The sequence below is a fragment of the Cervus canadensis genome, chromosome 1 (assembly GCF_019320065.1).
Source record: "Cervus canadensis isolate Bull #8, Minnesota chromosome 1, ASM1932006v1, whole genome shotgun sequence".
Classification (NCBI taxonomy): Eukaryota; Metazoa; Chordata; class Mammalia; order Artiodactyla; family Cervidae; genus Cervus; species Cervus canadensis.
This window is the reverse complement of record NC_057386.1, coordinates 104,152,501-104,177,584: the sequence shown is the minus strand read 5'-3', so window position 1 is coordinate 104,177,584 and position 25,084 is coordinate 104,152,501. Positions and strand designations below refer to the sequence as shown.

The following is a 25,084-nucleotide window of genomic DNA, read 5'->3' as shown; positions in this document are numbered from 1 at the left end:
GCATGGAGGGATATCCACATTATGTCACCCCCAAATTTGCATCAAATGCTCTTTGGAAATAAATCCCCAAAGGCAAACTAGACATCAGCTGAGATTCACGACCTCTATATTAGAATAAACAATGGAAAGTAAACTTTCTCTAAACATGGATCTAGGAAGTTTAAAAAACTGACTCTAGAAATAATGCTATATAGGTAGGGTTGGTCCATTTATTATTATTTCAATTGCCAGTAATACAATGAGCAAAAAAAACCCAACCAACCCCAAAGTGGCAAAAACGGGTGACCAGACCAAAAATATTTTGTAATCACAAATACTGCTGCTGCTGCTGCTATGTCGCTTCAGTCATGTCCGACTCTGTGCAACCCCATAGATGGCAGCCCACCAGGCTCGCCTGACCCTGGGATTCTCCAGGCAAGAACACTGGAGTGGGTTGCCATTTCCTTCTCCAATGCATGAAAGGAAAAGTGAAAGTGAAGTTGTTCAGTCGTGTCCGACTCTTAGCGACCCCATGGACCGCAGCCTACAAGGCTCCTGCGTCGATGGGATTTTCCAGGCGAGAGTCCAAGAGTGGGTTGCCACTGCCTTCTCCTGAATCGCAAATGAGGTTTCAGGAAACAGAAATAAATCAAGAACCACTGAGTTTCCAAGTCTCTCTGCCCAGCTGTGAATCGACTGTTTCTAATTTGGTGAGTATCAGAGACAGAGTCACAGTTCCCTATAATTCCACAGCAGATTGTTCACAGGCCCATCAGAATATGCCCACACAAAATGCAATCCTTGCATTATATTTAAATTGACACAGCAAAGGTGGAAAGCACCTTTTCAGGCCAGGAAATCTACAAACTTTACTTGTTTGTTTGTTTGCTTTCTCGAGCAACTCCTGTTTGGAACACTTGCAAAATGGGCCGTTTTATCAGAGCTGCCCAGACTTTCCATTTTCCCTAATTGTACAGATTAGAAAGAGGTCACGTTGCCGTGTAACATCATTTGGAGATAAACTCCATCTGCATGGAGTAGTCCCTGCGGGTGACCCAGAGCTGCACTGGGACTGTAAGCAGGTCCACCATGAATAATAGCTCACCTTTTTCCAAATGAAGGATTTCATCCATCTTACCTACAAGCGCTAATAATACAGAACCACAGCAAATGCAAACGGCAGTGAAAGTGGCTGTTAATGATTGGGGGGGGCGGGGGGAAGGAGGCCACCAGCACTGATAATCTGAATATACGGCAGGCCATGGGGACTCACCTTTTTTCTGAGCCAGCCGATTTCTTCTGACAAACGATGACAGCAGGTGCGTACTTCCCAGCGTAATCTGTGCTCTCCTTGACTTCCCACACGGAGGGGCTGCTGGCTCTCACCCCAATGACGTTCATGCCTTTCATGACCTTTACCCTGTTGGAGACAGCAAGGGCACAGCTGAGATGCCGGTGGGGCATCCCTGGGCTACCTCTGCTTCTGGGGACACCCAGCACGTCATGGCACATTGTCGCCTGGCAGGTGTAACCCCGTGTTTAATAGAATTTCATCACCCATTGGCAATTCCATTCCAATCCATCCATCCTCATTTTTTCCTCCTGGGCATTCCTTCCTTTAACAGAAGAGCTAGAACAGAACAACAGAACGGTGACACAGGCAAGGATGGGTCACATAAAGAAATAATATTCTGATAGTGGATGGCTTTAATTAAAAAAAGACATTACCTGAATACCCGGAGACTGTTAAAATTAAATAGAAAAAAGAAATTCATTCAAACTGCAAAAGTGAATGAATAACAATGCACAGTTTTGGAAGGTCTTTTCCATGCCAGGGCCCCATACAGGGCCCTTCCTCTGTATTATCTAATTTCCCAAGCATCATTCCAAGTTCAAGGGTGGAGGACAGGCCTTGCCGTTCAGACAGTTTTGAGAAGCATGCTAGTTCATAGGAAAACAGATGCTGACAGGGTACAGAGGCATGCCTTAATTCCCCCTTTATTTTTAAGATTTTTTTTTAATGTGGACTAGTTTTAAAGTCTTTATTGAATTTGCTGCAATATTGCTTCTATTTTATGTTTTGGTTTTTTGGCCGCAAGGCATGTGGGATCTTAGCTTCCCAACCAGGGATCGAACCCACAACCCCTGCATTGGAAGGCAAAGCCTTAACCACTGGACCGCCAGGGAAGTCCCTGCCTGACTTCTACTCTTGTGTTCCTCCCATGACATACTCATCATCATCATTGACATCACCAGGACCATCACTCCATCATCATCACTATCACTTATTGATTCTTTTCCACAAACTGGGCACTCTTCTGAGTTCATGACAGTTTTATCGCATTTCACTCCCACGTATGCCCTATGAGGTCAGGACCATTTTAATTTTCACTGAGAAGCTGAGCAACCAGGGGATCTTACTGCAGGTGATCCAGGATTTGAAACGACTCCTGAATTACAGTGTTGGTCCAACGAGTTTCAGGGCTTTCCTTGGCATCACATAAAACTTCCTCGTGCTGAAGCCACTTATTTGAGCCAGTCAATTTCTTTGTTAGCCGACACTGGCCAGTACTTGTCCTGAGATCTAACATCTTCTCAGACTTAATGACAAATTTGCCAAAGCAGGTGAGGCCTCCATACCAGACTGCTTATTATATCTCTCCTTCCCTGGTGGCTCAGGCAGTAAAAAAATCTGCCTGCAATGCAGAAAACCTGGGTTTGATCCCTAGATTGGGAAGATCCCCTGGAGAAGGGAATGGTACCCACTCCAGTATTCTTGCCTGGAGAAGGAAATGGCAACCCACTCCAGTATTCTTGCCTGGAGAAGGAAATGGCAACCCACTCCAGTATTCTTGCCTAGAGAATTCCATGGACAGAGGAGCCTGGTGGGCTACAGTCCATGGGGTCGCAAAGAGTCAGACAGGACTGAGAGACTAACACTTTCATTCATTTACAGAAAGGGACAGATGACATGCTTGCAAATTTTTTCCCCAGATAGCAGAGCAGCAGGATGAGAGAGGCAGAGGATGCATGGCAGTACTGGTTTCCTCATACACCCTTATTTTTCTCTAAGAGATCTCAAGGGAATAAATATATATGAAATGGAAAGGATATAGTCAAAGGACCATGCAATAAATCGCAAACAGTTGGATGCACAAACTGCTGGGAAGAGTCATGCTTCCTGCTGTGTTTTCTTTTCTTAGTCCCTTGAGGAAAACATAAACGGATCTGAAGCAAGAAGGCCAGGGGGACAAATGGGGCAGGCTGATGGGTGACCAGGTGGAAGATGCTGCCAAGAGGGGAGCCTCAGAGGTATACGCCCCAGATTTATAGCCTTGGTACCAGTAATGACACAGAGGCAAGGAGGTGGGTTCTGAGTCTCCATCTCTAAAATCCTCATTCTTATCACCAGATGGGATAAGCCAGGTCACCCCTAATATTAGGAGCAAAGCGGGAAGAAAAGATGACACTTTTAGGGCTGGGGTTTGGTGAGAAAAGGACTTGCCTGCAAGCACGAAGAATGCAATGTCCCATATAAACAACTTGAAGACAGACTGTGCAAAGAAAAGTGAACACATCAGGTCTGAGACTGCCACCCTAGAAAGGCATGCTGGCAAGGCTGCCCTCTGGTATCTGGATTTTGAAAGGGGTTTCCTCAACTCTTTAATAAGAGGGGCTCACTAAGTCTAAATTTTTTGTATAAGCAATATAGTTGATGGCGGACTCCTGCTTTCTTTCTGGTGGTCTGAAGTTAGCATGCCTGCCAGGCAGGTGATATCTTAGGAGACCTGCCCCCAGTAAAAAAATCTTGGCTCCCAGGCTTGGATGAGCTTTTCAGAAAGACAACTGTTCACCCGTGTTGTCGTAACTCATTGCTGGAGGGATGAAGGGCATCTTGTACAACACCCTGAAAGGGGACTTTCCCAAGCTTGTGCCTAGTATCCTGAGACTCCACCCCGTGTCTCTTTTCCTTTTGCTGAACTCGCTTTGTGTCCTTTTGCTGTAATAAATCTTAATCCAATTATGACTGTAGGCTGAGTCCTTCGAGTTTTCCCAGCAAGTCATCAAACCCAGGGGAGGTCCTGGGGACCCCAAAACACATACTACTTTGCCTCGTCTAACAAAGACAAGAGGAATCACTCCTCACATTTGAACCCCAGCACTGAAGCTAGCATTTTTAGGTGAGTGCCATGCATAGCGTTGCTTCTAGAGGAAAAACAATACAATGTTTTGTGTCATAAATAATCCAAGGAGAAACCAACATTTTGAATGAAGTCATTTATAAATTGGGGATTGTATGCACAGACTAGGAAGCCATCTGACCTTCTGGTAACACGAGCTAGGATTCCTGCCTTGCAGGAACTCACTGAAATTGTGAGCAACCAAGATGAGCGATGAAAAGAAGTTCAATTCACTACAGAGAGCTGCTATTCTATGAAGATGAATTCTAAGGGCTGCTCCAATTACTGTGCACTGCAATTTTATTGAGTCAAATTTACTTTAAATAAATAGGTCATCAACTTGGATTTGGCAATCTTTTCGTGATACGGGAGTTATTAGTACCTAAGCTTTTTCTGATATAGAATGGGCTCTTATTTTTCTTAAATTTTATTCATAAGTAGGTTATTTGGAATTCAGATACTGTTTCTCCAATGAATCAGTTTTAAGTTCTTAGGAAAGAACATGGTTGCTTATTTAACCCACGAAGTACCCAATATCTGTTGCCAATAATTCCAGTGCAGCTACTCGAAGCTATAATTTATAGCATTCTTTCTAAAGGGGGATTATGAAATTGAGCACTGGGCACTCAGAAATTGTGCTTTGTGGACACAGAATGTTTTCATAAAAGAAGACACATTTCTATAGCATATTTCAGATGTTTTGAAGTGGGCAAGAGGTCCCTGCTCGAGAAACATCAGTGAATAGAGTACAAATATCAAGAATGAATGTAAAAAAAAAATTAAAAAAAAAAAAGAATGAATGTGTGCAAGAAACGAGAGTGGTTGTTTCTCAGAGACACATCTATGGCACACGCTGAATATGGTTTGTGTTGGGCACATCATTTTGAAACATTCATCTCAGCGCTGTAAGTAGCAGCGTTTTGGAACTATTAAGATAATCCTCAGAACACATGAAATTTTGCTCTGCTGGGTCTGAACCAAATGCTACTTCCTTCTTTTGTTGATGACAACTGAGTTACTTACATTCATTAGTGGAAGTTTTATAATCTACTTGTGGTTCAATAAATACAGGTTACGCTGACAGCTTCACTACATAGAGATAAACACAGCACTTGATTTCCAAAGACATTTACTATATATTTACACTTAATAGTATGTCTACTGTAGTGCCTGGGGAAAAAGCCATAATTTCCCCCCACAGAATGCACATGAACTGTGGACTGGAATAAATAAACACTGCTTGGCTTAAGGGTATATTTTATTTCAAAAATATAACAGTTATTGTATTTATATAGGTATACACACAAATATATCCATAGGTAGATACAAATATACATACAAACATAAATACACACACACATATACACACAAATATAAACACATAGATAGACACATCATATATACACAGACGGACACATATACACACACACACATATACAGATGCATATACATACACAAGGAACATATATACATATGTGTACACACAAATATACATGTATATACACATAGACATATATACATGAAAATATATGCACACACATATACACACAGGTATATACACACATATTGACATACACAGACATGTATACATGCATATAAACACACTCATATATACACACAGTGATATACACAAGCACAAATATAAACACATATATATACACACATACATGCATACATACATAGAAACACACACAGACTTATAGAAACATAATACTCATATATGTATATACACATATATCTCCTGCATTGCAGGCAGATTCTTTACCATCTAAGTCACCAGGAAGTCTACATATATACACACACAGATATATATGGACACACATAAACAAATATTATGCATACATATATGCATATATTTATATATACATATAGGTGCATACCCATATTCACACATGCGTGTACATCTGTGCTTGTGTGTGTTTCAAATACAGTATCCAGTAACAGTTGAAACAGCCAGCAGCCTGGGATCAGAGCTGTGGTGTGCACCTGTTATTTCTGCTCTCCCACATTCCATCCTTCATATCCTGGGTAACAGAAGGATGCTACATGCTTCCAAGTGTTGTGGATTTGGTTAGTGGCATCCTTTCCAATTAACTGATGGGAAACCTGTCACTTCTCATTGGTTCATAGCCCAAAAAACCCCTTTGGTTCAAAATAAAGCTGTTTTGAATTCCTCCCTGTCTCCTTACTTATCTTCCCTCATTAATTATGGAAAAGAATTAAATACATTGTGTTTTCTCATATGAAGTAACTTTATTGTAATATTAATAGCCCACAATCACTCCTTATTCTAATTTCTAATTGATGAGGATCAATTTATGACCATATTATGTCCCACCAAGAGCACATGTTTTATAGCCTGTAACATTTAAGAACCATTTTTCAGACAAATACCATATGATATCACGTAGATGTGGAATCTTAAATATGACACAAATGAACATATTTATGAAACAAAAACAGACTCTCAGTCATAGAAAACAAAATTATGGTTACCAAAGAGGAAAGGTGGGGGAGAAGGGATAAATTAGAAGTTTGGTACTAGCAGATACAAATTACTATATATAAAATATCTCGAAAAGGTCCTACTATACAGCACAGGTAACTCTATTCAATATCCTGTAATAAACCATAATGGAAAAGATTAAAACATAGAACGACTTTCAGTCCCATCCCTACATCTTGGCCCTGCCCCAGCCAAAAATTATTTTAATGTGATCATTTATGATATAATTAACAGTCCTATGTTAATCTTGTCCCATTTTCCCTTCCTGTGACACTGGGCCCCTCTTCGCATCACTGGAATGTACTTTGCTAAATTTCTCTGCCACGACTTTGGGACTAACCTAATATATGCAGTTCAAGGCCAACAATGCTACACATGAGCAAACCCTAGCTAAAGCCGTAGGGTAAATTAGCAGGTTCTAAATCATTTCTTTTAAACCAGGGACTCATATCAGTAAATTATTCTTTAGCATTTCACTTTAATATAGATATGTTTATTTATCAAATTTATACAGTGGAAACAGTGGCTGACTTTATTTTTGGGGGCTCCAAAATCACTGCAGATGGTGACTGCAGCCATGAAATTAAAAGACGCTTACTCCTTGGAAGGAAAGTTATGACCACCCTAGATAGCATATTAAAAAGCAGAGACATTACTTTGCCAACAAAGGTGTGTCTAGTCAAGGCTACGGTTTTTCCAGTGGTCATGTATGGATGTGAGTGTCGGAATGTGAAGAAAGCTGAGCACCGAAGAATTGATGCTTTTGAACTGTGGTGTTGGAGAAGACTCTTGAGAGGCCCTTGGACTGCAAGGAGATCCAACCAGTCCATCCTAAAGGAGATCAGTCCTGGGTGTTCATTGGAAGGACTGATGCTGAAGCTGAATCTCCAATACTTTGGCCACCTCATATGAAGAGCTGACTCACTGGAAAAGACACTGATGCTGGGAGGGATTGGGGGCAGGAGGAGAAGGGGATGACAGAGGATGAGATGGCTGGATGGCATCACCAACTCGATGGGCATGAGTTTGAGTGAACTCCAGGAGTTGGTGATGGACAGGAAAGCCTGGCGTGCTGCGATTCATGGGGTCACAAAGAGTTGGACACGACTGAGCAACTGAACTGAACTGAACTGATACTTGAACTACTGACATAATAACATGCATGCTAGAAAATACACAAAAAATATAAATAAAAATGAGATTACAAAGCAACATGGTGAGAGGTCCTATTTTTGCATCACTGCAATTTTTTGAACCACTTTGCATATTTCTTGGGGTGCACACACCCCACTTACAGGGAATTGCTCAAATCTTCTGGAACCTTTAATTCCCAATCGTGACATGAATAAACATAATGAGCAGAAGTCTTGTTATATGGAAGCAGGTAAACAAATGCACATTAATTAGGAGATAAAACTCTACTGCTGATTCCGTGTGTTCCTATAAGTACGAAGAATCTGTTTCCACACTGCCATTCTGGTAAAGCTAAATTCAGAATGAAGGCCAGTCACTTCAAGACAAGTCGTGTTTGATGGCTTGCTATCTTGAGGCATTGAAAGTCCTAGGTGGACACAAGGTATGCGTACCATCATCCCAGCTGTCAAAGGACCACATTGTGAGGGGGAGTAAAGGGCAGAAGATCAAACACGGAGTGGATCTGGTTCACACAGGTAGGGGCATTCCCCAAAACTGACAGTGGGAGAAGCCAACAGCGGAAGAAGAGGGGGACGTGGCCTCCAGGACCCCCCCGCCAGCCAGGTGGGAGGGAGGCGGACGCTTTTTAGCCATCGGCTGATCAACTGAATTTTCAAAGGCCCTGGAAGTGGAGATGATGTCATTCCTTATAAAGTGCAAACTAAAGGAGGGCTGGACAACTCAAGCTATGAGCCCAGGCCTGGTGTTGCCAAGTCTTTAAAATATTGAAGGGAGGGCAGAAATTCTCAGTTGTATGTGAAATTCCAAAAATGTAAAAACACCATCCTCGCTAAGTAAAGTCATTCAAGGATTGGAAGCTGGCCAGTGCTGTGACCTCTGTTAGCTGGAACGCAGGAAGATCAATCCATCATGAATGAGTGAATGAATCAATGAATCAATGAATCAATGAGGTATGTGACGTCATGTTACCTCAGAAGTAACACTGAGGTCTCCAAGTGCAGAAAAGCACACCTACATCCTGCCCCTCTCCACACGCACACTGGACACAATTAATAGCTTTATCATTTTTGTCCTGATTAAGGGGTTGGAATACGCTCACTGCAGAAAAACACTGAGGAATACACAGAGGTAAAAGGAAAAAAGTAAAATCTGCCTGACCTTCCATCACACTGAACTTAGATCATCAAACTTTTAGTCATCATCCTGCTTTGTTCACACCTGTGGATAAAGAATGTCACCTGTCATTTCAGTAAACAAAGGACACTCTAGACATCAAGCCCTCAGCTACCGCAGCCACCCTGACTGTTCACCCTGAGGGGATTCAGGATGGAGAAAAACAGGATACTGGCCCTGGACAGCTGCAGTGAACATCAAAGGAATGATTTCAATGAGCCCAGACTCTTGCATCTTCCCATAGAAAGAAAAGCAGCAAAATTATTCACTTGAAATGTCTGTTTTTTGTGATTAGCAGTGATCTTTCAAAGTTCAACTACTTTTTTTTTTCCCAGCAAAAACTCCTATATATCCAGTTCCTCCCTGACCTCTTTGGAGCAGTGCCTCAGAGTAATCTGAGAAGATGTCTTAAAGTCCACCGAATAAAATGTAATTTTTGACTTTGGCGCTGTACCTTTTTTTATTTTTTTGCAGTTGACACACCCAGGTTATAATTCTATAATTTTCAATAAATAAGATCATGCCCAGGATTATTATACGGCCATATAACTTGTGCCCTGACCAACCCCAGGAAGTACCATGCATAGATATGACGTGAATGGCGCCTCATAGAGTTGAGCAGTGTACAACCTGTACAACTGTATGCAACAATCTCGATCACATAAAAGACGCTACTCTGTACATCTGTGTCTCTTTTTCTGTTTTGCATATAGGGTTATCGTTACCATCTTTCTATGAAGATTTGAAAAATAAATAAATAAATAAAAGATGCTACTTTATTCACAGATCACCCTGGCCGCTCTTCTCAACCGACTCTGAGGACAAATTAATAGCTGAAAGCAGGAAGCAGGCTGGCCACCAACCAACTCAGGAGACCCCAGTGAAGAAAAGCCAGAGCAACAGAACTCTGCATCTTGACCCAAAGGGTGAGCAACATGTGATGCGAGTCTCTGGCCAGGCTGCCTGCCGGTGCAGAGGCTGAGGACTTCCTGCTTCTCCTGGAACTTCCATGAATCACCACTTTTCATCCCAGTAAACTCAACCTGTGGGCTACCTTTGCCAGCACAGAGAGATGCTCACTAACTCTTTAAAAGCCATTGTGCGGCGGGTGGAGAGGGAGGTGGGAGGGGGGATCGAGATGGGGAATACGTGTAAATCTATGGCTGATTCATATCAATGTATGACAAAACCCACCGAAATGTTGTGAAGTAATTAGCCTCCAACTAATAAAAAATTAAAAAAAAAAAAAAAGCCATTGTGGAGCTTAAGGCGTCCTGTACATAGTCCCTAGTCTCTCCAAGTACCTGCTTTTCCTCTGACTCTCAGTTCACTCACAAGAAGGTTCTAGAGACCCATCTTTCCTATGGGTACATGTCCAAAACAGATGTGGTGAGTAGAGACAGGACCGACAGGACTGCACCTCACATGGAAAGCATCCCAACAGGATGAGTACGGGTGCTAACTGTTAGAAGCTTTGGAGGGAGACTTCCGTGGTGGTCCAGTGGCTAAGACTTTGCACTCCCAATGCAGGGGGCCCGAGTTTGATCCCTGGCCTGAGAACTTGTCCCCGCATGCCAAAACTAAGCATTTACATGCTGCAACTAAAGATTCCACAGCCAAATAATAAAATAAAAAATAATATTAAATTTTTTTAAAAAAGAATCTTCAGAGGAAGAGGCGACCCCCCCACCCCAATACCCTAATTCCACCAAAATGTTCAGATACAAATGCCTAAAGCAGGTCATGAATGTAATGAGTAACACTAGGTGAGTAAACTAAACTTGACTTGTTTGCTTCTCCAGTCATTGATTCATTCAACAAACACTGAGTCCCACCTGTTCTCCAGGCATGATTCACAGTCCAGGAAATTTGTTAGGCACAAAACATGCATTCTTCCTACTGACAGGGAACTAATATTCTTGGGGGAGAGGCAGAATACACACACACAAACCCACACACATTACTTACGTTGATAAATTCTATGAAGAAAAAAGGAAGCAAGACACAGAGATGGAGATCCCAGGATGAGGATGACTATCTTACACAAAGATGGAGATCCCAGGGTGTGAGTGACTATCTTAAAAAGACTTTATTACGCACATAATACAAAAATGGTAAAGCCAGGAACCAAAACATGTGGGAAAGTAGAAGGGAAATGTACATATTTGGGGGGAAATTTGCCAGCCCCAAATGTCTCTGGCAAGCAGATTATCATCAGATGAAGACAATCATAAACCCAAAAACTCAGGAAAAAACTTTGACCCTTCCCTAAATCTCAATAGTGGTCCTGTTGCAGGAACAGAGCTATCACCAGAGATAGAGGACCTGAGAAGGACAGAGACTTGGTATGGTGGGTGGAACTCTTAGAGATCAGAGATGTCTCTGTGTCCCATGGTCTCTGCCTGGCCCAGCAAACATTTGTTCACCAAACACTTGCTTTTCCATCTCCATGTCAGTTTCTTTCCTCCCCACCAAAGTACCAAACCCCTATCCCCAACATCCTCTTCAGCCAGTAGCTGAAGCTGGTGTTTAAGGTGAAGATCTTGGTCTTTTTTCGAGTTAGTTAGTTTTCCTGGTTTCTCCAATGTATACATGTGACTACACTTTTGTTTGACTTTCTCCTGTTCATCTGTTTCATCTCAATTTAATTCTTGGACCAGCGAGAAGGACCTAGAAGGGGAGAGGAAACTTTCCTCCTCCCTCCAAAATACACATATGAATGTCTTCTAGATGTGATTTGATCTTTGCCTGGCATGTGAGCAGGAAGTACGCTTCTTGTTCCTACTGAAAAATGTCAGACCACCATCCAACCATCAAGGATGCAATTTAAATATTTCATAGCTTATTATGTGAGACTAGTATCTAACATATAGGACTCCCCTCTAGCTCTAACTGTAAAGAACCTCCCTGTGATGCAGGAGACCAGGGTTTGATCCCTGGGTGGGGAAGTTCCTCTGGAGAAGGAAACAGCAATCCACTCCAGTATTCTTGCCTGGAGAATCCCATGGACAGAGAAGCCTGGCAGGCCACAGTCCATGGGGTTGCAAAGAGTCGGACACGACTGAACAATTAACAAACAGTATATAATATAAATATGTTATGTTGACAGAACTTGATAGAACTCTGTTATGTGTTACTAGGATACATAGATCGGGGCTTCCTTGGTGGTCCAGTGGTTAAGAATCTGCCTGCCAATGCAGGAGACGTAAGAGATGCAAGTTTGAGCTCTGGATCAGAAGATCCCCTGGAGGAGGAAATGGCAAACCACTATAGTTTTCTTAATTGGAAAATTCCATAGACAGAGGAGCCTGGAGGGCTACAGTCCATAGGGTCACAAACAGTCAGACATGACTGAACACACACGCACATGCACACTGTTTATGGATTCCTTTGAAAAACCAAAGCCTTAGTATAGACAAGGTCCCTCAACACAGCTTCCCAGTAAATGATGGCTGAGTTCAGAGGCGATGGCAAAGACATGCAGAAGATGCCAAATGAGCACATCACATTTCTGGAAAAGCAGGAGAAATTATTTGCCTCATTGTTACCAAAGCAATAAGTGACTACACTCTCTGAACTGCCCATATGTCCAAGATCAGAATTAGGTCACCTCATTCTTTACATGCTATTGAGTCTCTCATCACAGAGTCACAAATACATTAGCAAATACATCACTCAAATACATCAACATTCATGAAAGAAAAAAAGCCCTATTCTTTGTTGAACATAATGGACTCTACAAGATACAGTGTGCACCACTATACTTAAAATGGATAAAAAATAAAATAACCAAGGACCTACTGTATATCACTGGGAACCCTGCTCATCGTTAGGTGGCAGTCTGGATGGGAGGGGAGTTTGGGGGAGAATGGTGACATCCGTCGCTATGCTATGCACCTGAAACTATCACAACATAATTAATCAACTATACTCTAATATAAAATTGAAAGTTTTTTAAACAGATACAGTGTGCCAAGTCCATAATGTCCACTAAAAATGGTCTATTATTATTATTACTATTATTATTTCCCTTGTTACATAAAAGTTTATTAGGTGAGTAAATCAAACTGGTCTCTTTGTTTGCTTCTTCGGTCATTGATTCATTCAACAAACACTTCCTGAGTCTCATCTCTTTTCCAGGTACCACTTTGAAAGCTGGATAGCTATTCTGAATCAAGTTTCACTCTCTTTCCATCTCATCCATAAAACAGTCACTACCGAACAGCCTGGTTTTCCTAAAAAACCAAAACAAAATGAAATAAATCTGAATCCATGCTGTCCCATGGGAGGTGGAAGATGTGGAGTCAAAGTTCACGTTGGTCTCAGGAGTTCCAAATTCCCAAGGGCAAAATCTCAGCAAAGCAAGCACGATAAGTATCTGGAGAACAGCAAGCCTAGGTGGTTTTCCTTGGTGACTCGTGTTTGGAACATTAGATTCCCCGGCTCTGTTCCCAGGGCACCAAGAAGCACTGGGGGCTGGGAGGGGTCTGCCTCCAGGGTTTGGAATAAGACCTAATTTTCTTATCTCTTTTGAGCCCCAACCCTCTAATTTCACTACAGCACCTAATAGAACTGGATGGCTGTTTCCTTCAGCTTTCAAGGTTACCAGGGTTTTAGAGGGATTATTTAAATATATTACTTTAATTAAGGAAAACATTCTAAATCAAAACCAGAGTTATGGTTAACAAACTCATATTTTCAGGGGCCCTTTTTGGAGGGATTCAGTGTTAACTTTTTTCTTTTTTCATCGAAAAGAATCATACAAGCATGTTGGTAAATATTTCAACGTAACAAAAGCAGAAACACAAAAAGTTTCACTGCAGACTTCCCTCCCTGGACTTCTCCCCAGTTTAGTGCCCATTTTCTAGGAGATTAACACGTTTAGAAAAGTAGATCTTTGGAGACTTCCTTGTGGTCCAGTGCTCAAGACTTCATTTTCCAATGCAGGGGGTACAAATTCAATCCCTGGTGGGCTAGCTCGGATCCCACATGCCTCGTGGCCAAAAAAAACAAAAAGATCAAACAGAAGCAATACTGTAACAAACGCAATAAAGACTTTATTAAAAAAACTAAAGATCTGTAGATCTTTTAAAAATACCAATGGCAACACACTGTTGCCATTATGCATCTTACCTATCAGTTCAGTTGCTCAGTCCTATCTGACTCTTTGCGCCATTATCTTTTCATACATCTATATCGGCGTTTATATTCCCACTTCCTTTGATGTACTACTTCAATGTGTAGATTTATTTGAATAGAGTTTAACTGCCTGTTGGCCATCTGATGGTCTTATAGGAGGTATCTAATCTTTGCTACTATAACCAGCACTTCAGAGAATTTCCATACACTCCCAGCTTTGTAGACACATACAAGCAGGTCTACAGTAAATGTTCTTAAAAAAAAAATTGCCAAGTCAAAAAAGATGTCCGCGTTCAAGTTTGATAGAACTTGCTAAATTACCACTCAAAGAGATTCTACCAATTTGCACATTCACTGAGAATGTCTTAATGTGCCTTTTGATCACTACAGATCTAATACAAACAATACTTCATTAAGTTTGAGTTTCACTGAATATTTTTCATATACCTATAACTTTTTTTTTTTTTTTTTGCTAAATATCTGTTCACATCCTTTGTCTATTTCTCTATTGTTTTCTTGGTCTCAGAAGACTCTTGAGAGTCCCTTGCACAGCAAGGAGATCAAATCAGTCAATCCTAAAGGAAATCAACTCTGAATATTCATAAGAACTAAGGCTAAAGGTGAAGCTCCAATACTTGGGCCACCTGATGCAAAGAGCCAACTCACTAGAAAAGACTGATGCTGGGAAAGATTGAGGGCAGGCAGAGAAGGGGTCAACAGAGGATGAAATGGTTGGATGGCATCACTGACTCAATGGACATGAGTTTGCCAGCAAACTCTTGGAAATAGTGAAGGACAGGGAAGCCTGGTGTGCTGCAGTCCATGGAGTCACAGAGTCAGACATGATTTAGTGACTGAACAACAACAATAAGAACATGTATTAGTAAGGAAAATAGTCCCTTGATCCATCAGGAACTCATTTTAGTGCAAGAAGTTAATGAAAGAGGGATCTTTCTTTATCTTTTCTCTGTATGGGTTTTATCAGCACTGTTTATTAAATGATTCCCTCAGTATTTGATTTAAAATGCCATATTCAATATGCACTAAATTCGCCTTTTTATGTTTATTTTTGGCCTCTCCACTCACTTTCATCGATCTGTCTGATCTGTCTTCGCATGAACCAGTACCCAAATGTTTTACACGCAATAGTGTATGACATTTTAATATCTGATAGAGCTATTTCCTTCTTATTCTCCCCATTTCTTCAGGAGTATTTTGATGCCTATTTCAAAAAGAAGCATTTCTGTCAGCACATCTTCAAAGGTGGCCTTTCAGTTTCCAAGAAAAAAGAAAAATTTGCCTTTGTAATATCCCTCTCTGAAACTGAAGTACATACACGTCAATCAACTATGACAGGTGATGGCCACGGCAGAAGTTATCTCTTGCAAAGATAACAGGTTATGTGTGTTAGCATTAGGGTGACAGCTGGATTCGAACATGACACTGACTGCTTCACACGCCAGGTTTTCGAGGACAGTGATAGCTTTCCAGGGATTTGTGGTTTGCCTTGAAAGTATTCCAATTCTTTGGGAACAGCCTTGGGTCCATGTGTCCAAATGGGGCTACCTCGGCCAATCAGAACTCTTCTTCCTTCTGGTCACGGTGGTCTGGTCCAATCAGATTGATGGGCTCAGGAATTTCCCAAGAGCCGCAAGAAAAGACTATCCTTCCGCCTCGACAGATCCTCACTAGCACGTACGTTGTCATATAGGACACTTTGTGACCCTTTTTTGGGACCCTTTAGACCGTAGCCCTCCGGGCTCCTCTGTCCATGGGATTTTTTTCAGGCAAGAATACTGGAGTGGGTTGCCATTTTCCTCCTCCAGGGGATCGTCCCCATCCAGGGATCAAACCCAGGCTTCCTGCACTGGCAGGAGGATTCTTTACCCACTGAGCAATCAGGGAAGCCTGACCTAACCAGAGCCTTTTTTTCTTTTCATTTTTATCTTTACTTTTTTTAAAAAGCAGTAAGAACACTTAGCCTGAGATCTACTCCATTAACATATTTTTAAGTGCACAATACTGTATTGGATTTATTATATTTAAAAAGACTCTATTTCAAAATAAAGTCGCATCCACAGGTACTGTGAGGTAGGAATTTAGGGGCACACAATTCAACTCACAGCAAGGTCAATTCAGTTGGTTCTCTGCAAACTCTAGTGGGCAGCCTCTTATTAATGCAGTTTCACCCAAACATGATGGACTATTAAAATTTGTTCTACATGATATTCTCCAACTAGAAAGCATCCAGTGAATAAGTTAGTGCATGGGTCTTTGCTTAAAATTTTAATGTTGAAGTAGCACTTTTTAACAAATTAAGAAACTTTATTTTTTAGAGCAGTTTTATGTCTACAGCAAAACTGAGCAGAAAGGAGAGGTTGTTCAGGTACTCCTTGCAAGCTCGACACACACACACACACACACACACACACCCTTCCCATCACTGACATCCCAGAATATAGTGGATAGACTACAATAACACCTCATCATCACATCTCATATTGTGTTTCTGGAGAGAAAAATCAATACACCACATAAAAGAATCTTGTCCAACATAAAAAGTAAGATGTACAGTTGCCAAGAAGGAGGGAGAAGGGAGGGAGGGATGGATCTGAGTTTAGGGTCAACAGATGCAAACTATCATATATAAAATGGATCAACAACAAGATCCTACTGCGAGCACAAGGAACTCTATTCAATATCCTGTGAAAAAACATAATGGAAAAGAATACAAAAAATAATACACATATGTGTATAAGTGAATCACTTTGCTATACAGCAGAAACTAACACAACATTGCAAATCAAATATACTTTGATTAAAAAAAAAAAAAGAATCCTTTTACCAAGTCTTCTGTAAATGTCTTATCATACTTCCATAATTTAAAAAGTAAAAAAGAAAAAAAATTCCTCTCTGAAAATGGTAAAATTTTGCAAGGGTGCTTACGGAGACAAGATGTAGTCTCACTTTATAGATGAAGACTGAGGCACAGGGAAATGAAGCAAGTTGCTTAAAGCCACATAGCTAATAATGGTTCCAGGAGCCCTACTCTTACCCACTCTGTCCTATTGCTACTTTTTTCTCCCTGTAGGATACCTCCTGGCTAAGTTGACAGTCCATGCCCTCAGCTACCTCCCCTGTTCCTCCAAGGACACATGGGGACTTGGTCCATGGATATGCTATCCCACACTATTACAATCGGGCTGACATAAATTTAGACCTAGGCTTACCAAACACTGATGATTGGGTTATTGTGTAATCAACCCCTGAGGCAACTTCCTTCCAGAACCTAAATGCTACTTGCTAGCAGAGGTCCTTCCGCCTTTGGAGTTCCTTTTCTGGCAAATTCCTATCACCCAGATCAGATTTTCTGCCCCACTGGTGGCAACACAGACAAGTGGCTTACCCTGTTTCCACTATTTCTGGCCCTTTTCTTCTTTCCACACTCCCTCAGGACCACGTTTACATTCACAGAGGTGGTATTTGGTCTTTCTACATCCTCTTCTCCCCATTCTGGCCCCTGTAGTATAGCAGAATTTATTAATATTATCTGCTGGGCCCCCATCTTAGTGGGTTGCAAAGTGGGGGATGAAGAAGGTTTTCAAGAGATTTTTCTCTCGCTCCATAAACCTGGCTTCCCAATGAATCATCTAAGGACAAGAGAATCCCACTTTGGAAATTAGAATCTGAACATTGACCCTTTCTATTTTTCTCTTTAACTTCCAGCTGTACCACTCTCCCTCACGACACCACGGGGGAGCTTCAATTCCTGAAACTCCCCCCTGAATTCCACACCTGTCACTTCCCCTCACATTTCATTGGCTGAAGCAAGTCACGTGACTATACCTACCTTCAAAGCGGGGGTGGGAAAAGTTGATCCTACCTTCTACCACACTTAGACAAGGGATTGCCTTGAATGAAGAAGCAAGCTATCCTCCCCCCCTCCACCCCCATGAAAGTATTTCCAAAAGTTTTTCAACTTTCTCATTGCACAAATGAGAAAACCAGGATTTATAGAGATTAGAGGGACTTCCCTGATGGTCCAGTGGTTAAGGTCCAATGGCCAATGCAGAGGACATGGGTTCAATCCTTGGTCTGGGAAGACTCCATATGCCTCAGAGAAACTAAGCCTGAGAGCCACAACTACTGAGTCCGTGTGCCTAGAGCCCATGCTCCACAACAAGAGAAGCCACAGCAATGAGAAGCCATGCGCACCATAGCAAGAGTAGCCCCTAATCATTGGAACTAGAGAAAGCCCCAGCACAGCAACAAAGACCCAATGCAGCCAAAAATAGACAAATGAAGTTTTAAAAATTTTTTAAGGTTTAAAAAATATTTTTTTAAGAAGAGATTAGAAAGATTGGCTGTTTCCTTAGAACACCTGATGAATTATTAGACACACAAAGGAAAGGGAAACTTAGGACATGTACTGTCACTTGCAGAGAGAGGCAGTTGTATGACTTTCCTCAGTTTTTTCTTCCAGGTGTGGGGTCTGATTTATTTCTCCACCTCTCTTTGAAGTGAGGTCTGGTTTGTGGCTCTGGCCAATAAAATGTGGGCTAGAGAAATACACATCACATTTGGTGAGGCTGGAAGAGTTAGAGCGTGCTCGGTGTGATGTCTTCCCCTCCCGGCCAGAGACAGTGAATGTTCCAGGTGGTGACTTTCCCATCATCCCAGATCTCAACTGAGGACACGCCAAAGCAGGGGCAGCAGCAGATATGTAATGTGACAGAGAAATAAAACCAGCTGGCTTCAAAACACTGCAGTCTAGGGGCTGTTTGTTACAGCAGCATAACCTGGACCATACTCTCTCTTAGAGAAATTCTACTCTGACTCTTTTTCCTAGGAGCATGTAAACTGAAAGCCTGAGTAAGAGTCTGTGACTGTTTCTTCCGTTCTGATTAGATAAAAAACAAACCGATCTCTATTCTTTGGGTGGAACAGAGAGAATTTTCCAGATTCAATGGCACTCACTGGGTGAAAAAAAGGATAATTTCAGCCTTAAAAAATTTCATTTTATTCAAGTATAGTTGATTTACAATGTTTTGTTTATTTCTGATATACAGTAAAGTGACTCAGTTATACTTCTACATACATTCTCTTTTCTTTGAATATTCTTTTCCATTATGGTTTATTACAGGATACTGAATATAGTTCCCCATACACTACCATAGGACCTTGTTGTTTATCCATTCTCTATACACTAGTTTGCATCTGCTAACCCCAAAATCCCAACTGATCCTTCTTCCATCTCTTTTCTCCCTTGACAACCACAAATCTGTTCTCTGTATCTGTGAGTCTGTTTCTGTTTCAGAGATAAGTTCATTTGTGTCATATTTTAGATTCCAGATATAAGGGATACCTTCCATTTTCGAAACTAATTATTATTTCACTGATATGTTTTTTCATATTTTTGTATTTAAAAAATCCTGACAGGGACTTGCCCAGTGGTCCAGTGGTTAAGACTCTGCCTTCTACTGCAGGGGGTGCGGGTTTGACCCCTTAGTTTGGAAACTAAGTTCCCACATGCCGTAGGGTGTGGTCAAAAATAAAATTTAAAAAAATCCTGATAGAGAAACTTGATGTTGAAGCCTGGGAGCCAAGGGTAAGGACTTAATTCCTCTGCTTTCACTACTGAAAAGTGGGATTTATTCAACAAAGGGAAGGTTTGGTATTCGTCCTCCCTGATTGCTCCTCGGAGATTGTTCTTTCCTGTTGCGATTCATGAGGCTCTTGAGTGAGACCAAGGAGGAATCCTCAGCTCACATGTGAACCAGCATCTACTGTTGACACTACACAGCGGCCCCTCCCAGCCCACGTGCTGCAGGGCTGGTATTTGTCAGCAGCCAGCTGTTTCACTTTCTACAACACTTAGGTAACAATTTCACAGCCATTACCAGCCTGCAATCATGACACCTGCTGAAAGCTAAGTGCTAAGCTGGTTGTAAACTACAAAGCCAACCAGGGGAGAAGACAAAGGCGCTGATAAACAGGAAGAGACAGCCTGTACATTTTAATGGCTTGATTTAAATCTCCGTTAGGCTTTGCTTTCATCACCTCAGTCCATTAGTTTTTAGCAGATAGGGAAGGTTGTCTTGTCCAAAGACGACCCTGAGAGCATCTATCTCTTCCTCCAGGGTCAGCTAGTCTCTCCTTCCGTGAAGGAGGGAGGCTTGCATGTGGGACGAAAGACTGGGTACAAGACTTGTGAATTAGGTCAGAGAAGATCCATCGCTTCCATGGTTCTCCCACGATGCTGATCTCTCCTGAGCAGTCTGAAGCTGCCGTGCTGTGATGCAGCCCTACTGCTAAGGAGGCCATGTGCCCCGGCTTTGGAGGACACGCCCAGCTTTGGAGGACACGCCCAGCTGAGGTCCAGGAATGAGCCAGCATCCACCATCAGGCATGTTTGCAGTGAGACTTAACAGGATTCCCAGCATCAATGGCCTTGTCATCTCTTTCAAGCTTTCCTGGTTGAAGCCCCGACTTGCATGGTGTAAGCACCACCTTGGCCTGAGAACTTAGGTGTACTTTATACTCAAAGCTTTTACATAAGATAAAATATACTAGTTTAGTCACTAAGCAAGGCCAAGGACCTTTATTTTCTCCTCAAGGGTCATAGGTAATATTCGAGTGATCTCCAGGGAGGTGTTTTACAGGGACTGAAGACCCCACCAGGTGGAAGAAGATGACTTCACGATGACCTATTTGAAGCCATGGTGTCAGCTGCTCTACTTCACACAGTTCTAAGAACTGGCCTCAAAAAACTGGGAATAAACCATGGAACTAAAAATTAACTGTACTTAACCAAAGGTGTTTTAACCACCTCCTGATGGCTCAGTGGTAAAAAATCTGCCTGCCAATGCAGGAGACACGGGTTTGATCCCTGATGCAGGAAGATCCCATATGCTGAGGAGCAACTAAGCCCAAGCACCACAACTACTGAGCCTGCACTCAAGAGCCCGGGAGCCATGACTACTGAAGCCTGCAAACTCTGGAGCCAGTGCTCCAAAACAAGAGAAGCCACTGCAGTGAGAAGCCCGAGCACCGCAACTAGAGAGTAGCTTCTGCTTGCCGCAACTAGAGAAAAGCCCACACAGAGACGAAGACACGGCACAGCCAAAAATAAAATGAATAAATGCATAAAACAACCAAGGTGACATTGGTCAGATCACTGTATTACCGATGTTGAGATGACTATGCTGTTCTGTTCCCTCCCTCTGCCTATACAACCCTTAAACTCCCCTTTAAAAGCTCCTGTTCCCTGAGCGGCAATTGGGGGCTGGTTCTCAGATGGGAGCCCACCTTCTCCTCCTGTTGCCAGCCTCCACAATAAAGCAACCTTTCCCTCCCTACCAACACTGGTCTCTGGAGAACCAGCTTTCGAGCAGCAGGTGGCTGGACCGGGGTTCCATAACAATGGAGCAAAGATATCTAATCTAGATACACCGATTCTCAATGCCTGACACACAGGATCCATGAACATAAAATGGCTGTTGCTTGGAGCACCAGATGTGCTATGTAGCAAGAAAAACTCACGCTTGTTGCTCAGTTGTATCTGTCTCTTTTGCAACCCCATGGACTGTAGCCCTCCAGGCACCTCTGCCCATGGGATTTTCTAGGCAAGAATACTGCAGTGGGTTGCCATTTCCTGCTCCAGGGGATCTTCCCAACCCAGGAATAGAACCCACGACTCCTGTGTCTCCTGCATTGGCAGGTGGATTCTTTACCACTGAGCCACCTGGGAAGCCCACGTAGCAAGAGAAAATGCAACAACAATGTTCTGATGCAAAACTGGAAAATCATTGCCTGCCTGTCCTTAGTCTACACTGGAGGCTGGGCTCTACCTGGGAAGATGGGTCTTTCCCTCGAAAGTCATAAATGGTGGCCCATGGACTGAATTGAGCCTACACATCTCTTGTCTGACATTGTTCTAATCCATTTTGATAATTTGAACCAGTTATTTTCAAATTAAGGCATTTCCTTTAAGAATCCATATCACTGACTCGTCTTGAAACAGTATAATAGTACTTGATCTGCTGCCTTAAACACCAATGAACTGAGGCTACCACCTGAAATGGTATACAAGTTGTCCAGTTTGCCCTGGACCCCCACCATCCCCTAGTGCATCTTCATCCACCAACAATTTTCGTAGGCCCAACCTGAACTAATTCACTCAATTTTGTTGTTGTTTAGTCACTAAGTCGTGTCTGACTGCTTTGCCACTCCATGGGCTGTAGCCTGCCAGGCTCCCCTGTCCATGGGGTTTCCCAGGCAAGAATACTTGAGTGCGTTGCCATTTCCTTCTCTAGAGCCACCAGAGAAGCCTAATTCACTCAATTTTATTACTTGCCTGCCCCTTGAAGGCAACCAAGGTCAGGACCCCTGCTTTTGTCCTTGGAATTAACAGAGTCCAACGTTGCCTTTGCATCAGTGACCACAGAGTCTAATCGTTTAGTTACAGTCCTGTGACATTAAACAACAAAGAGAACTCGACATTCTCTGATGTTTTGGTTAAGGTGATGAATACATTACTGGAAAGAAGAAGTAACACACACGGCCAGAAACAACAGGAAGTCCTCCTCTGATTGAGAAGTCCTTGTTACAGGGATTAGTGAGGTTTCTCTCCTGCTCTAAATTCCTTCCCATCAGACTGGAAAAGAGCATGTCTGTTGGGGCCTGAGAGTAAATGAACAAACTGTGTTCAGAAAGAAACATCACAAAGAAATGAGGAAGGTAAACCTGTATGTTACATGGAAAACTTCCAACAAAGCCATTTAAGTTTACGAAGATCGGCAATTAAAAGATTCAATTTGCAACAGGAAAGTAACATTGAAATGGTATTATCTCCCATATTAAATCCTATCTACCTATTTAACCATATGTCTGTCTTTCTACAGAGGATAGGATGGTTGGATGGCATCACCAATTCAGTGGACATGAGTTTGAGTAAACTCCGGGAGTTGGTGACGGACAGGGAGGCCTGGTGTGTTGCAGTCCATGAGGTCGCAAAGAGTCAGACATGACTGAGCAACTGAACTGAACTGAACTGTCTTTCTATTTTCTTTCTATGTACCTGTCTACCTATCAATCATCTATCTACATATCTATCAGCTGTCTATCTACCTACCTACTTATCTTTTATTTATCTACTTACCTACCTATCAATCATGTATCAATTATCTATCATCTATCTAACTATTGATTATCTATTTATCTATCACCTCTTGTCATTAACTGTTTCACTTCTAGCTTCCTGCATGCTCTTTAAATTGTGTTCTCTTTTCTGAATCAAAAACCCTGATCCCTGCCCTATCTATTACCACCTTCTCTTCACCATCATCCTTTACATAGAGACCTATAAAATGTGACCATGCGCTGAATTTGATATTCCCCAGCAAGTAACTCTCCTTTTATGAGGAAGAGAAATCTGGAGACCTGCAACCAGGGGAATCCAACCAGCTTCCCTGTAGGAGGCAGACTGTAAGGTTTATGGTGCATAAGATGGTAGCACCCGAGTTCAACTTCCTAAAATTTTTCAACAATATGGACTCAAGCTAGATCAGACCCTCAAGTCACCAAGCCTGTGATTCTGAGATATTGATGGTCTGATCTCTGGCACTTTCTCCCTATTCCTGATGAAGTTCCAGTCACTTGAATAATCTTTCCTCTAGCCCTACTGTGACTTAAGGCATCCAGTTTTCCAAACAGTATATCCTCCCCAGCTATTTTGCTGTCTCTCTCTGTCCTTCCAAGACACCAAATATCCTGCCAATTCTTAGGCTGCCAGTGAAAATATGCCAACAGGAACTGCACCACATCACTAAACCCATCACAATGTCTTCTTGTCCAACTTGGAAAGAGAAGCTGATTATACAGAACTTAAACTCATTGTTTACTGGAGTCTGACAGCCCCATGGCATTGATAGAGAACTGGCAGGGTATCAGCCAGATTGGATACATAAGAAAATATTTAACCTATAATAGAGCATATTTGAATCTGAGGATGCCTTAATGAAAAGGTGGATCTGTTCTAGGCAGTATCTTTCAAAGAACAAGCTGCCAGGTGGCATGACCTGGGTCTGCAGCCACAGAATTAAGCCTGGGTTGACCCCTTAGCAATTGATAACTTGAGAAGAGTTCATGGTTTACTGTGCAGAATATGTGTAAATATATACACAAAAAAAGCCAGCAAAACAAAAGACATTTATTTTAAAGCCATTGAACTAAAAAGGATATTAGATTATCATCAGAAGATTTTTTTGGGGCCTTTGAAAATGTATTTTGCCTTTCATATTTTATTTCTATTGGAAAATAATTAGCAGAAGAAAGTGGTTCTCATAATCTGACAGTGCCTAGGACTTTCAACGTTCTTAATGGGATTCTGCTAATCTATGTCATATCTCCCCTAGAATCTGAATACAGTGAAAACAAAAGAAGAATAAAGAAAATAAACTTATGATATAGATTTAAGTGAGCAGACTTTTCTGACATTACAGTTTTACTTGATATGTTCCTCCCTGTAGATACTATAGATGAATGTATAGATACGTATAAGAAGGCTGGGCATATATGTCAAAATTGAGTAGTGACATCTTGGGCAATTGGGTTACAAGTGATTTACATACTGAGCTTTGTACTTCCTCCACAAAGACACTGGTTTTCTCTATGAATATGCATGAATTATGAACGAAGGCAAAGTTTAGAGGATGTCGCAGGGAGTTTTACATTTCCTTTCTGCCTTCATTGCTTGCATATATAACTGGCCTTAATACAGCCTTGAGGAATGTGCAGGGCAATGGGAAAAACATTCACTTGCTTTCTGAGCTGTTCGTCCTTGAATTTAAACACCTGCAGCAGTCCACACCTCCCACCAACCCCATCACTTGCCCATGTATCAAAGTGAGAGGAGGAAATGGTATCTCTATCTAGACCACCACTTCTGCCA

General features: G+C 41.9%; 1 protein-coding gene across 1 annotated transcript in view; it reads right to left on the bottom strand.

Moving 5' to 3' along the window:
• The window catches only part of TMEM132D (transmembrane protein 132D), an 836,318-nt gene that overhangs the window by 437,251 nt on the left and 373,983 nt on the right, over window positions 1-25,084 (bottom strand). Inside the window, exon 3 of the mRNA XM_043488971.1 lies at window positions 1,253-1,399. Within this exon, the coding sequence (XP_043344906.1) occupies window positions 1,253-1,399 (147 nt within the window). The remainder of the gene's footprint in view (window positions 1-1,252; window positions 1,400-25,084) is intronic.